Consider the following 14,383-nt stretch of genomic DNA (forward strand, 5'->3'; position numbering starts at 1 on the left):
CAGTTTTTTCTAAACTCTTAAACCGTCTCCAGCCTAACTCTTACTAACTTGGTTTATACTCTCATAATCTCTCACCTCCTGAATCGCATACTTCTTCTAAAAATTAATTTATTATTTTTTCTGATTAATAAAAAGGAATACTTTCTCTTTGTAAAAAGAAATTCAAGCAATGAAGGGAATATGTGATTTAGCAATCTTATCTTCCAGAGTGAACTACTGTTCCCCCTGTGTGACATATATTCTACCAGACTTTTACGTGCATATTTTTACACACATTTTTATTTGATTTATGCAGGAGTCTCTCCGTTTCCTTGTCTCTATAGTAGCCCCCTTGTAATCTATTCTGGATACATACTTTTCTAAGGTATGGGTGACTGGGTGACTTTTCTAAAAGGCAAATCGCATCATGCTATTCCCCTGTTTTGATTTTGTTCTTTTTTGCTTTGTGTGTGTGTGTGTGTGTGTGTGTGTGTGTGTGTGTTTACTATTCTCCTGTTTAACATCCCTAAAAGGCTATCCATTTCTTGTAGGATAATGTCTAAACTTTTGAGATAACATACAAAATCCTACACGATCTGGCCCCTTCCTATTTCTCTAGCCCTGGAGTTACACTTGACTGTGCTACATTCCACCTTTGATGCATTGGGAAGTTTTTCCAACTGTCAAATGAAGATTGAAAATAATACTTATCACAAGGAAATAGCATATAAAGTGCTGAGCCTACCACCTGTTTCAGAGGCTATTGTGGAAGAAGAAAATGTTTTTGTACATAGGTGTCCAGCCCCTCTTGCTTTCTGAGTAGGAGGACACTTTGAGGTGCAGATTGCCCATGCAATGCTTGAACAGAATTGGAACACCTCCCCACCCCCAGCCCCCGGCCTCCCCCACCTCCCAGACACACACACAAGAAAGAAAAGGAAGAAGGGAAGAATGACATTAATTTGAATAGATTTGAAAGACGATGGAAGGTGAAACCTGAGTAGCAGGGAAGGATGAAGAGAGGACAGTTCCCACAGGAGTTTTTATTTGGAGGGGTGGTGTTATGGAGGTAGGGATAAAGTTGGTTTAAGAAAGAAGAGTTTTGAGAGAAGCAGCTGTCAGAGTAAATGGGATTTAGGAGAGATAAACAGGTTAGTATCTTTCGGACATTGCTAACTCCTCTGCCCTCCAGTTCCCAACAGCTTTAGTTATTTTGTCAAGGTCAGATTTATGTTCTTCAGAATTTGACGCTAGGTCGAGGCTGGCCATGAACTAGTCCAGCGATATTCCGGTTATACAATTATTGTTTGCCATCCTTCAGGGTCCACTCCCCATGCTTTAACTCTGACGCCTGCCCGAAATTCATTCATCCGACAAATATTTGAGTGACCTCCCCTCTCCCAGTCTGCTGAATAGCCTGTTATCCAGGATCAGTCCCTAAACTTCGGTGGTGGCTTTTCTGACACTCCAACACTAAGATTTGCCTTCCCCCCCCCCTTTTTTTTTCGTGCAACCCAGCACTCCTCATCCACTTCATTCGCAGTTACATTTTGTACTCAATTGCTTGACTATCTTTCCTCCTCTAACGAGCACCTTGGAGCCAGGAGTGGTGTTTTATAAATCTACTAGCAGAGTGTACGGCACGAAGTAGATGCTTAGCGAAAGTTTATTGAATGAGCGTCCTGTGCATTTCAGTGACATCATATCCTGTGTGCCTTGGCGTCAGTCAGCACTCCTGAGGGAGGCCCAGAGGTCGCAGGGTTTGTCATTGTTTATAACGTGCATCGAATATCTCAAACGCAGGCTAAGGTTTCAGACGGCCCACAAGAAGCGCGGCCATCCGGACGCTGGATCCCGGTCTTTTAGTTCAGAGACTGCAGCTTGGGGCGGGAACTCACTGCCTGGGAAGCGCCGGCATTCTGCAACCCTGGGAACAGAACCTGCGAGGGAGGGAGCAGGCAGCTCACTTATCGCGGTGTTTCCTCCCTCCTCCCTCCCAGGGGAGTTATCGCGAGAGAAGCTAGGGGAAGATGGCCGTCCCCTGTTTTTCGGTGTGAAGCAGTGGCGGCGGCTGCGGCGGTGGAGACGGGGATTCTGGTGTCGTGGGCACCTGAACTCTAGCTCCCCCCAGCGAGCGCGCGTCCCTTCGTGCCTAGGCGAGAGCCGGCTCTTCTTCCTCCGGGAGATGCGTTTGTCCCGGGCTCAGGGGCGCTCTGGGAGTTCATGCTGCGCTGGAGTATCCTGGCCACCGCTCTAATCGCCTTGTGCGGCCGCAGCGCAAGCTTCGTCGCCAGGGGTGAACCTCCTGGATCCCCTCTCTGCCCCTGGCGGCGATGACCGGGGAGAAGATCCGCTCATTGCGGAGGGACCACAAGCCCAGCAAAGAAGAGGGGGACCTGCTGGAGCCCGGGGATGAGGAAGCGGCGGCTGCCCTCGGCGGCACCTTTACCGGAGGCAGGATTGGCACAGGCAGCAGCAGCAAGGGCGGTAGAGCCTGTCATAAGATCTTCAGTAACCATCACCACCGGCTACAACTGAAGACAGCTCCGGCCTCCTCCAATCCCCCCGGCGCCCCGGCCCTGCCGCTGCACAATTCCTCCGTGACTACCACCTCCCAGTCCCCGGCTCTTTTAGCGGGCACCAACCCCGTTGCTGTCGTCGCAGGTGGAGGCAGTTGCCCCGCACACTACCCGGTGCACGAGTGCGTCTTCAAGGGGGATGTGAGGAGACTGTCCTCTCTCATCCGCACGCACAATATCGGGCAGAAAGATAATCACGGTGAGGAGTGCTCGCCCCTGTCCACCTCTCCTTCCCAAAGCCTAGGTTGTGCCTCCCCAGGCCTCTGAAATCCTAACAGACCCTTCTTTCCTCTCTTTTGCCCACCATTCCAAGCCAAATGCCCGTAAATCTTGTAATAGCATGCCAGTGGTTTCGGGATTGGTTCTTGTGGGTGCGAAGGAATGTTTCTTCCCTGGCTGCTTCAAACTCTTAGAAGCTGTTTGGTTTATGTTTGAGACAGGGCTTCAGTGTGTTGATTCTTGACCATAAGAAATTTTAGATTGCCTCTCATCCAACCTGGTTATCATCCATTGTTTACTGAACTGTATCTTTTCTTCTTCAACCCCCCTGCCCCCTTGGGATCTTGAATTTTGAACATATAAATTACCCAACTCCCTTCATTGCCCAGGTACAAATCCCAACCTGACTGCAACTGGTTGTGATTTCTACGTGCCATCAGGTTGTCTGTTTCTTTTCTTTCTTTTTTCTTCTACTTTTAGGAAGCTTAGTTTGGTACAAAGTGTTTACACTTTGCAAATGCTTTGATTTCTGAAAGCCACAGTACAAATTTGTTGGCATTTGATACCTGGAGCATGTAAAGTGACTTCTGAGTGGCTAAGATTTTGTTGAAGTAGAGCTTAGAGTTTTTTGCTTGTTTTAGATAGATAATTGCTAATAGTAATGTTTTATCTTGATGATCTGTGACTAAAAATAGTACTATGATTTTTCATAGTAACCTCATCATATCCTACATGACAACATATAGTGTCATTTGTTATTCAAGGACTGTATTTCTACTTTTTGCTTTAATTTATTAGCTGAATTTTTTTCTGTTTCTTCTAAAAACATAATGTGACTGAGCTGACATTTAAGCCACAGTAAATTAATGAAAACTATTGTCAACACTGATATTTTCAACATTTGATAGGCCGTTTTAAACTGGGTAGTTGGCAAATATTTTTAATAGCTCGGCTTTTAACTGAACGTGAGTATTGTATACATTCAGTTAGAACACACTCAACTCTGCTCAAAATAGTGCAACACATTAATGAAATACTTGCCTGTGGAATAACCTCCCTTAATTCTGTTGGACTCTAGGCTTCTTATGTACAATTAGGGCAAAAATTGACATTAAGAAAAAAAAGTAAGATTTCTGTTGGTTGTATAATTCTCTAACAACTGCATTTGTATTCTGAATTTACAATATTGTAAGAATTACTACCTCTCATTTATCAAAAATCAAATCCTCCAGAGTGTTCCTAAAAGCTGCACCCAGTTTTTCATTCCTACATTTAATTTACTTAATTACTTTACTGTTGTTGCAACGACATAATATTGTTCGTTCATGGTAATTATTTTCTAACCCTTTGGGAAACAGTTTTTAGTGGGAGATCTGTTGTAGCTTCGGGTTGTTTAGTTATTAGGACATTTTTCAGATTTGGTCTTCATAGTAGCTATATATATATATATATATATATATATATATATATAGTTTATCTTATGGCCATTGCCTTTAAATTGTAGAGTTCCATTACATTGAAATGTACCTGAAAACAGATAAAACTTTGTTTTTGAGAGTTGATTCCCTTTGAAAGAAGAAAGAGGTGACTATGACTGACAAAGTATGATAGTATAGTATGTTAGAACTGATTTTCTTGACTGATCACAGAAGGTACTGAATTGCAGGATTATTGGGCTTGCATATGTCATCTAGCATTTACGAGTTGGTTTGTTAAAGTACAAATTCTGTTCAAAGTAATTAGAATCCTGAATATCCTTGAACTCTTCCTTAGCCCACTGAAATTCTCTTTCTAAGTCGTCTTGATATACTAAATTCTTGCATTGTACTTAGCTGCCCTTACATTGTTGATTTTATTTTTTTTTATTGACGTATAGTTGACTTACAATGTTTCAGGTGTACAGCAAAGCGATTCAGTTTTATATATATATGTATTTTAGATTTTTTCAGATTCTTTTCCATTATAGGTTATTGCAAGATATTGAGTATAGTTCCCTGTACTATACAGTAGGTCCTTGTTGTTTATCTGTTTTATATATAGTAGTGTGTATCTGTTAATCCCAAATTCCCAATTTATCACCCCCCTCCCTTTCCCCTTTGGTAATCATAAATTTGTTTTTTATGTCTGTGAGTCTATTTCTGTTTTGAAAATAAGTTCATTTGTATCATTTTTTTAGATTTCACATATAAGTGATATAAGATATTTGTCTTTCTCCGATTTACTTAGTCTGATAATCTAGGTCAATCTATATTGCTGCAAATGGCAATTATTTCATTCTTTTTTATGGCTGAGTAGTATTCCATTGTCTATATATACCACATCTTCTTTATCCATTCATCTATCCGTGGACATTTAGATTACTTCCATGTCTTGGCTATTGTAAATTGTGCTGCTATGTACATTGGTGTGCATGTATCTTTTCGAATTAGAGTTTTCATCTTTTCTAGATATATGCCCAGGAGTAGGATTGATGGATCATATGGTAACTCTATCTTTAGTTTTTTAAGGAACCTCCATACTGTTCTTAAAGGCTGCACCAGATTACATTCTGTTACATTGTTGATATTTTTGATGAATGTAACCAATGGTTCACATACCTGTGGAAAATGTGATTGTTTTGCCTGCAATTTACATTCTCATCTCCTGCAGTGAAGACTCCTAAGGAAGAGTGGCTTCTATTTAATGTGCTACTTCTTTAATCTCCTTTTCCCCTGTAGCTGCATAATTTCCCTGCTATATTACATTACTTTTACTCATGAAATTTTACTAACCTGGATACTTTAGTCTTTTTAGATTATTTTTCCTTTCAAATTGCAAAAGATAAATGTGTTTTGAGTCACCCAACAAAAACAAGCTCTTTGTTATGTTTGGATTGTTATAGCATGATGAGTACATAGCAGAATCATACACTCATACAGGTGCATAGCAGAGCCATACAATTATATCACATCATATGACATAGTTTTATATTCACTAGATGTTCCTTCCATAATGTAATGATGATGATCATCATCATCAAAGATAATAGTTTATTAAATACATCAGCGCTATGCTAAGTGTTTACATACATTATTACATTTAATTCTCACAATAACCCTGCTATAAAGGGTAGCTTTATCCTTGTTTTAAAGGTGAGGAAAGTGAAGCCTGGAGAGGCAAGGAAACTTTGCCAAAGTTGCATACTTAGTAAATAAGCTCCAAAGCTGGGAACTGAACTGACAGTAGGAACTCCAAAGCACATGATCAGCCTGTTTGTAAATATTTCTGTTGATCGGGATGCACTATTTTGCAAAGAAGTCAATTTTAATAATGTGTATGTGGCAATTTATGGCAAAGTTTTTTAATATATATTTCTCATTTAGTACTTGTAGAGAGAGAATGCCACTGAACAGCTCACAGAGATTTTCTGTAGAGTCCAAATCTCTCACTGTTGTTATTTTTCTTTTTATGTAATGGCACGGATAAATAGGCTACTTTGTCCACATGATAGCCCTTTAGGTATTTGACAAGCAAGAGCTATCATGTTCTCCTTATCTTTAGGTTAAACATTCCTAACTTCCGTATCCATTCTTCATATGACATGGTTTATAAAATTTTAAGAATGGTCCCTGAAACACAGTAAATGCTATAGAGGTGTATTAAAAAAGTAAATGAAAATCTTAGTCATCTTCTTTTAGTGAAACTCTGGTTTGTTAGTTCTTTCCTTTGAGGATGGTGCCCAGAACTAGCCTTAGTGTTGAAGCTATAGTAGCCTCATCAGCAAAGACAGAGACTATATTTATTGCTCTAAGGAATACACATTTAGTAATGTATATTAGTAAAGAACATACATTAAATAATATAGTACAAGAGTATGTAGATTTTTTAATACTGTTTATTCTCAAGTAAGTGGCTTTCTGTTCTGTCCTTTCTTGTCCTTATTTTTTTTTTTTTAACCTCAAAACAGGGCTTTACATTTATTAGTTTTTATCTTGTTAATCTTGATCCTTTATTCTACCTACCTGGAAAGCTTATTGAATCCTAATTTGGTCACTATTTAGCTCCCTGTTCATTAGCTCTTTCAGTTTGCAGTGATCTCTGAATTGAAAAACTTTTTTTTGGTGTGTGTGTATGTATGTGTATTTACAAATTATTGTCAAATTGAGTAGGAGCAAGGATAGAGCTTTTTCTTTTATGGAAAAATGTTAGTTGAGTTTGAATTGCTTTTTCTAAGCCATCAATTATATTAAGGAATATTGTATTTGGATCCAAACATATCTCTTGAAATATAAGTTAAATACAGTAACAGCCATAATATCATATATATACTGTGTTCAAATATGCCAGTGATTTTGACACATGGTATATTTAATAACAGCTCTTCTCGGGTGGGGAAAAAGATACATTAAGTGTACAAAAATTACTTAAACCTTATATCATTAGTATATCTTTAGTTATACCCCCCCTTTTTTTTTTTTAGTATAGGATTAAAGTTTAAGTCTAGGCTTTTTTTCACATTGAGTGTGAAGATTTTTCTGAATCCTTTTTTGCCATTGGTAGTTAAACAAAGCATCATGATAACATGCTATTTTTTTATAGTTGATGCTAATGATTTTTACTTCTCCCCCTTTAGAATTGAGAATGCTTATGAAGTTTATAGAAGACTTTCTTGATTTTGACTGCATCCTATTTGTTAAACTTGTAATTTTGTTTTTTCCCTTAATTGAGTCAAATATCTTTGGAAGTTAAGCACCTTATCTTGGACATTAGTCAGAAGCTTTTAGGGGCCAGAGTGACAAAAGTCCTTGATATATGAATTGCTCAAACCAGCGTTTCCTAGATGTGAAAAATTTCTGATCTATTCTGAGAGGTTTGGCAGTTTCTACGGCCTTTAATTACATCGTCTGGCATGTGACAAGCCATCTTCTCTATACACAGTTAATTTTCATTTTTACTGAATTGTAGTGTAATCTTCTTGAAGCTATTTTACATAGTGATTAGAGATTTCAAATTTAAAATAAAAGTCAGTTTGAGAATATTCCTGCCAATGCAGGTAACTCAATGAAGTGATACAGAAATGGTTAACTTGTGTCTGGTGGCTGACAGATTTCTTCAGACAGAGATTTTAAAACATCTTACGTTCAGAAAATTTAAAAATGTACATTTGAGAATGGAGGCGATAGGAAATCTTTTTGGTGCCCATACAATATGTTTATTTTGGCTTTTTCTATATGAATTGATCTTTCTTTTGATATCATTTTCTCTGCTTCGTTTTTGTCCCTAACCTTCATGATGGGTGATACAAGAGAATAAAGCACAATATGTCTGTTTGAGAAAAGGCGACTATAAAGGTAAACTTTGCATGGAAAAAAAAATCTTGAAGTCTCAGGTGAACAATTTTAGTCAAGAGGCACATCTTTAAAAGAACACTAGTAGTTTTGTTTCTGTCCTCCTCGTGTTTTGTAGTCTTTTCTGAATTTTGTTTTTGGAAGGCATACTTCATTTTCCCTTAGGAAAAAAAGTGGTTTCTGGAGGCCCAAGATAATCCATTAAAGTTTTATGTACTGTCACGGGTATGAGGGTGATTTGTCTGTGAAATCTGTCACTCCACTGATCCTGTGGGGTTGATTCAGTTGATATCCATGACTGTATGAATAGAACCTTCTTCCTTTCACCTTTTCCTGCATGTGCATCTCCAACAGAATAGGACTGTCCTGATGTTAAATGAGTTTCCTGATGCCATCATCATTAGCACTATAGAACATGACCTGCTACTTGAAATTGTGATATGAACACATCTGCAGAGCTACCTCTGAAGAGCTGCCTTCACTGAACCACAGTAGAAGTAGGAAGTCTGACCTTCAAACTTTGGCAAAAAAGGAAGCAGAAATGAGCAATTACTGATGATATTGTGTCCTGGGCATCGGCAATGAGGCAGGAGAATTCTGGAGGACTTATTGGAGAACTGAATATGTCTGTCCCAAGTTAATGGCATTCATAAGTCATAGAAATCTAAATGAAGAGTACAAGGTAATTGTCAGGATGCTTTGTGTTCTAGAAAAGGAGTGTAGATTCTCAAAAATTGGATAGGGGCTGGAAAGACAAACAGTATATTCCTGTTCATATACCATTTATTTCACTGGGGAGCGGTAGAAGATCAGTTTTAGAGCAAGACAGAAGCATGTCAAATGAGGGTAGGAAAAAGGGAAAAGGTCTCTTTTCTAACTGTTTAAAGATTATGAATGGTGTTAGTTATCAGGATATGTGAGGTTTAACTGTGTGGTTGCATTTCATCTGTTCTTAAGCCTGTTAGTCTTGTTGGTATCCCAAAGATCATCTGTAAAACTAGAAGGCTTTTTCTATATATGGAATCAGATCTGAGTTGGAGACCATGCTTCTCTACAAACTGGTTTTTATGTAATTATACTATTTATTTAACTGCTGAAATAAGTCGATATAATAATATCTATCTCTTGGGGCATTATAGTCTTAAATGGGAGACCACACTTGAAAATATTTTAATGATGAAGGCTCATATCATAGTAATATCCATTAATATCAATATCTTGCTCTACTTTTGCTGTGACGTGCCTTTCAGTAGAGGACATTCTAGTTTTTGAGGTTTAGTTAGGACTTCATTCAGTTGAGGTTTTATCTGCTTCTTGAATTTATACTGCCTATCAGTTTGCTAAAAGGTTTATTTGACTCTCCTGTCAGTCATCTTTCGTCTACTACTGGTGCAACTTGATTCAGAACATTTGGATTCTTGGCTGTAGATATCTGTCAGGTGTGTTAATTTATCCTCTCTTAATCAGCATTGTGCTGATTTCTATAAAGCCACCTGTGCTGTGTTGCATATCCTCTTGGATATTGGTTGGCTTTCATAGAGAATTGTGTGGACACCTGCATTGTCCTGAGGTAAAATGCTTTTTGGAGAGTAAAAATAGATTTTAACACTATTCTAATGGTTCTTCATAGTTTTTTTCCCCCTTTTTTTGTTCATTCATTCCTTCACTTAACAGATATATACTGAACTCCTGATATGTGATAAACAGTGTTTTAGGTGCTGGGGTTACAGCAGTGAACAAAATGAACAAAGTCGTCCCTGCTGTCAGGGAGCTTACATTCTAATGGGGGAAGATAAATAATAAACAAACTAATAAAAATATAGTAAAGAGAATATGGCAGAAAAGAGTTTTAGGCAGAGAATTGCAAACACAAAGGTACCATGTTTAAAGAATAGTGTGGCTGGAACAGGCAGAGAGTGGTAGGATATGGGAGATTTTGAGACCGGGGTATAAACATGTAGAACTTTTGTAGGTCATTGTTAAGGTTTTTGACTTTTACTTTGAATAACATAGGAAGCTATTTGAGGGTTTTGAATAGCCAGGTAACATGATCTGATTTTAAAAGGCTCTTTCTGGCTACTATATGAGGCAGAAAAGAAACTTTGGTGGGGGGCATGGGTCAATTTAACATGCTATTATTATAAGTGGGGGTAACTGGAAATAATGAGAAGGTAGAGCTGGTTAGGAGTCAATGATAGATTGAAAGTAATGTGTGTGTGTATGTGAGTTTTAGTACTATAGTACCATTTATGAGAGAAAGCACAAAAATTCTCCCTTTTTATTGCTTGCTTGGATGAGACTTGAAGATGTCTGTGGAAGCTGGAGCTGTGTTGGTTCTAGGACCTGTAATTTCCTGCTTTGCTCCCTCGTTAGGGGGCACATGAAGTCAAAACTATTTTTGTAATAACCCAAAGTCATTGTTTGCCTTTTTCACAGCGCTGACATTTTCACTGATGGTACAAAAGCAGTCGTGGGTAAAATTGTTGGAACATTAGCATGAATCAAGGCACCAAACTGCTAGTAGTCATTGTATTATTCACTGCCGTGTACTTGAAGTAGGAAAAAAAAAAAAAGCCAGTTTCACAATGTCTTTGACGAAGGTGTAGAAATTGTTAATTTTTAAAGTCTTAATCTTGAGTACATACTTTTTTATTCTTTGTGACATAATGTGAATTATGCATAATACTTTTCTGCTGCATACTGAAGAAAAAAAAAGGGAGAACATTTGTGCAATTGAGTTGTAAGCCAAACTAGCTGCTTTTGTCATGGAACACCATTTTTATTTGAAAGAACAGCTTACACACAAACTATGGTTATCACAATTTGGATATTTGGCATACATTTTCTGGAGATTGGATGAAGTGAACCTGTGACCTCAAGGAAAACAGTTGACAATATTTGTTGCCAATTAAAAAATTCAAGCTTTGAAATGAAATTTACAATTCGGAAAACTTGTCTCTGTCACTGTAAGCTTGACAGCTTCCTAGTATTTAAAGACTGTTCTGGTCAGATTGGTGATATTACTAAATGTGATTTAAAAATTTTTGTATACTGAAATGTGTTGACATTTGGAAGATCTGCATAACTCAGTAAATCAGTATTTTTTAGACTGATCAACGCCTGATGTTACAAAACCATGCATCAGTAAAAGATCCATTCAAAGTGTAAGAGAAACCAATGAATTTCAGTGTACCACAGTACAAAAAATTTATTGATACGGTTTGAGATCTCACATGGCAACAAACCTTAAAGAAATAACCACTTACTAAGTTTTGATGTAGTATCAAAGGATACCGCCAATTATTTGGAAAGGCTGTTAAAATACTCCTCTTTTTTTTCAAGTGCATATCGTCTGAATCTGGATTTTCTTCATATACTTCACAACAGCATTTACACCTGACTGAATGCAGAACCAGTTATAAAAACCCAGCTGTCTTCTATTAGGCCAGACATTAAATTTGTTTTTATTTTTAATTAAAGAATTTAAAATAGTACCACTCTTGTCATTCTTTTTGTTTTGTTTTGGAAAATTGCAATTTTTTTCATAAAAAAATTATATTAACATGTAACGGTTTTAACAGTTTTAATTTCTAATGTAAATAGCAATAGATTTATTCATATAAGAGATTTTTGGGATCTTCAATAATTCTTAAGAGTCTAATGGGGTCTTGAAACCAGAAAGTTTGAAATCTGTTGGTACAGTAAAAAGAATACTGATTTTAGAGTCGTGACTCCCACAATTTCTGGATATGTAATTTTAGGAAATTACTTAACCATTTTTAGATGTATTTTTCTTATGACATGTGAAATAGGAATAATCTTTGTCTCACAGGGTTAGGGAGCAAATTAAATAAGATATCTAAAGTATACAGCATAGTGCTGGGCACATAGTATATAATATATGCCCTGTAAATGCCAGCCATTTGGTTGATAATTTGCATACTTTGACTATAGTGGTCTTAATATTACTGGAATGTTTTTTACTCATTTAACGAAACAGAGTTCAGTTTTGTTTACCAAGTTAAAACCAAGGCATCCAATTTCAGATTTAAAAGTATATTTTGAAAAGTTAATGGAGAAAGTTATTTTAAGTTTTTAGTGTCCTTTGTGTAACAAATTAGTTTAAGCAGTAGGTTGAGGACTTAGAAAACTGAGGGGATAGTAGGTGATGGGTCAAACTAGGATACTTGAGCACTTAGTTTCATGATACATTTAGTCAGTAAAGTAAATGTGGTATTGGGTAGATAATGATGTTGATAAAGATTATTTTGCATTTAAAATATTGAAATCATAGCATGACATTTGGCATCCTTGATTGTAAGTAGTATGTATTTCTGATTATGTTCTTACCTTAAAGTGAGAGGGACTGGATCGTTGAGCTCAAAGTCATTTCTAGTTCATAAATCTTTTGAAATCGTGATTAATTTGGACTTGTAATGGGAAGTTTCATTTGTAACTTAAGTAGGTGCTGAGGCTTTTACCTTTTCATCTATATGTTCTTGGAGGGTTTAAGAAAACAAAGAGTACTTATCTAGGTGCATAAATGCCTTGATTTCTTCACCTGTATGCTCTAGAGTGTAAGTTTTTGAATAGTTACTATGTTCACATGCTACAAAAGTATAAAAAGATATAAAAGGATATGATGTAAAAATAAAATTTCTCTCCCACCTGTCTTTATCCACCCAGTTATCCTCTTTGAAAGCAGCTAGTGTTATCAGTTCCTTGTTTTCTTTTTCTGCTACCATTTAGAACATGGTACTTTTTTTTTTCTCCTGAAAGATAGGGAAGTGAAGAAAGAACTATTACAACCTTTCCTACTATTAGGACAAAAATGGATATTCAGAAATTTATATGTTTGATTTTAAATGTCTTTCTCTTTTCTTATTTTTAAATTTATATCTCCAGCCTCGACTTCTCCTTGGAGTTCCAGATTTTATAATTATCTCCACTTGGGAATCTCAGAGATATTTCAAAATTTATTTGTCCAAAATGGAGTTATCATTTTCCACTTCCCACCTGGCCATCTAGTAAATCACATCATTTAGTTATCCAGTTCTCAAGTGTCAATCACTGGGATCATTCTTTGTCTTACCCCCTCTTTTTACCCATACATGTCTAATTAACAAGTTATTTTGAATCAGTCTACTTTCTGTCTCCACTGCTACCACTTTGAGACCAACCAATTTTTATTATCTTTTCCCTGGAATACTGCACCAGACTCATAACTAGTCTCCCTATGTCCCCTTCCATTCCATTCTCTGTATGTTAAGAATAGTGATCTTAAAATGTAATTTGTATCATGTCATGTCCCTACTCAAGGTCCTTTAATGCCTTCTCCACTTAAAAGTAAGTTCATATTTTTTACCATATGTTATAGAACCCTGCATGATCTAGCCCTTTCTTACTTCTCTGATATAATCTTTTACCAATCCCTCCTTTTTTTCTATGTCTGGCCATACTTATTTTCTTTCAGTTCCTTGAACATGCCAGGTTATTTCTGGCCTCTGTCTGGAAAGCATTTCTTCTTATTCTTTGATTTCATAGTTCTTACTTGCGTTTAGATCTCATTTTAGAGAGATTTTCCTGACTTAAATATCAAAAAGTATGTCTGTCCTTATTATTTTCAGCCTTAGCCTTTTATTTTTCTCAACACTTATAATCTATTTTGTTTTATTTTATATTTCTCTTTCTTTATGAATATAAACTCCACGAGGGCAAGAATTATTTCTAGCTTATTAATGGTTGAATCTCTAGTGTCTAGCACTATGCCTAGCACATAGTGATCCTCAGTAAATATTTATTGAATGGAAATGAATGGATTTTCCTTCTGGGTAAAATGTTGGAGAAATAACAGAACCTATGAACTCCTTCTAACTTTGTATTAAAATACAATGATAACTCTAGAATCAAGTAAACTAGATAATGAGAGAAATTTTTAATAATAGTAATGTAGTATGATTAAATATAGAAATTATATTGATGAATGACAGGTGTTCTTTCCTGTCACCTGTAATGTGACATGAAACCCTTAGTGATTAGAGCATTGGTCTACAAACATTTCATTAAAGGGCAAGATAGTGAATATTATAGGCTTGCAGGCCATACCATTTGTTGCATGAAAGTAGCCATAGACAATTCATAAACAATCAGCATGTGGCTGTGTTCCAGTAATACTTTACATCATGTCCCTGAATTAGAGGATGAAGAAGTTTCTAATATGGAAAACAGATGGCAGGAGCAAGTATGTGCTCGACAGCAAGCTTACCCTTTCTTCTTGCC

General features: G+C 36.8%; 1 protein-coding gene across 1 annotated transcript in view; it reads left to right on the top strand.

The window, feature by feature from the left end:
* Positions 1-1,890: 1,890 nt before the first annotated feature.
* The window catches only part of ANKRD13C (ankyrin repeat domain 13C), an 85,481-nt gene continuing 72,988 nt past the window's right edge, over positions 1,891-14,383 (top strand). Inside the window, exon 1 of the mRNA XM_030865939.3 lies at positions 1,891-2,757. Within this exon, the coding sequence (XP_030721799.1) occupies positions 2,313-2,757 (445 nt within the window). The 5' untranslated portion in view covers positions 1,891-2,312. The remainder of the gene's footprint in view (positions 2,758-14,383) is intronic.

The sequence above is a fragment of the Globicephala melas genome, chromosome 1, assembly GCF_963455315.2.
Source record: "Globicephala melas chromosome 1, mGloMel1.2, whole genome shotgun sequence".
In the NCBI taxonomy this organism is placed as follows: Eukaryota; Metazoa; Chordata; class Mammalia; order Artiodactyla; family Delphinidae; genus Globicephala; species Globicephala melas.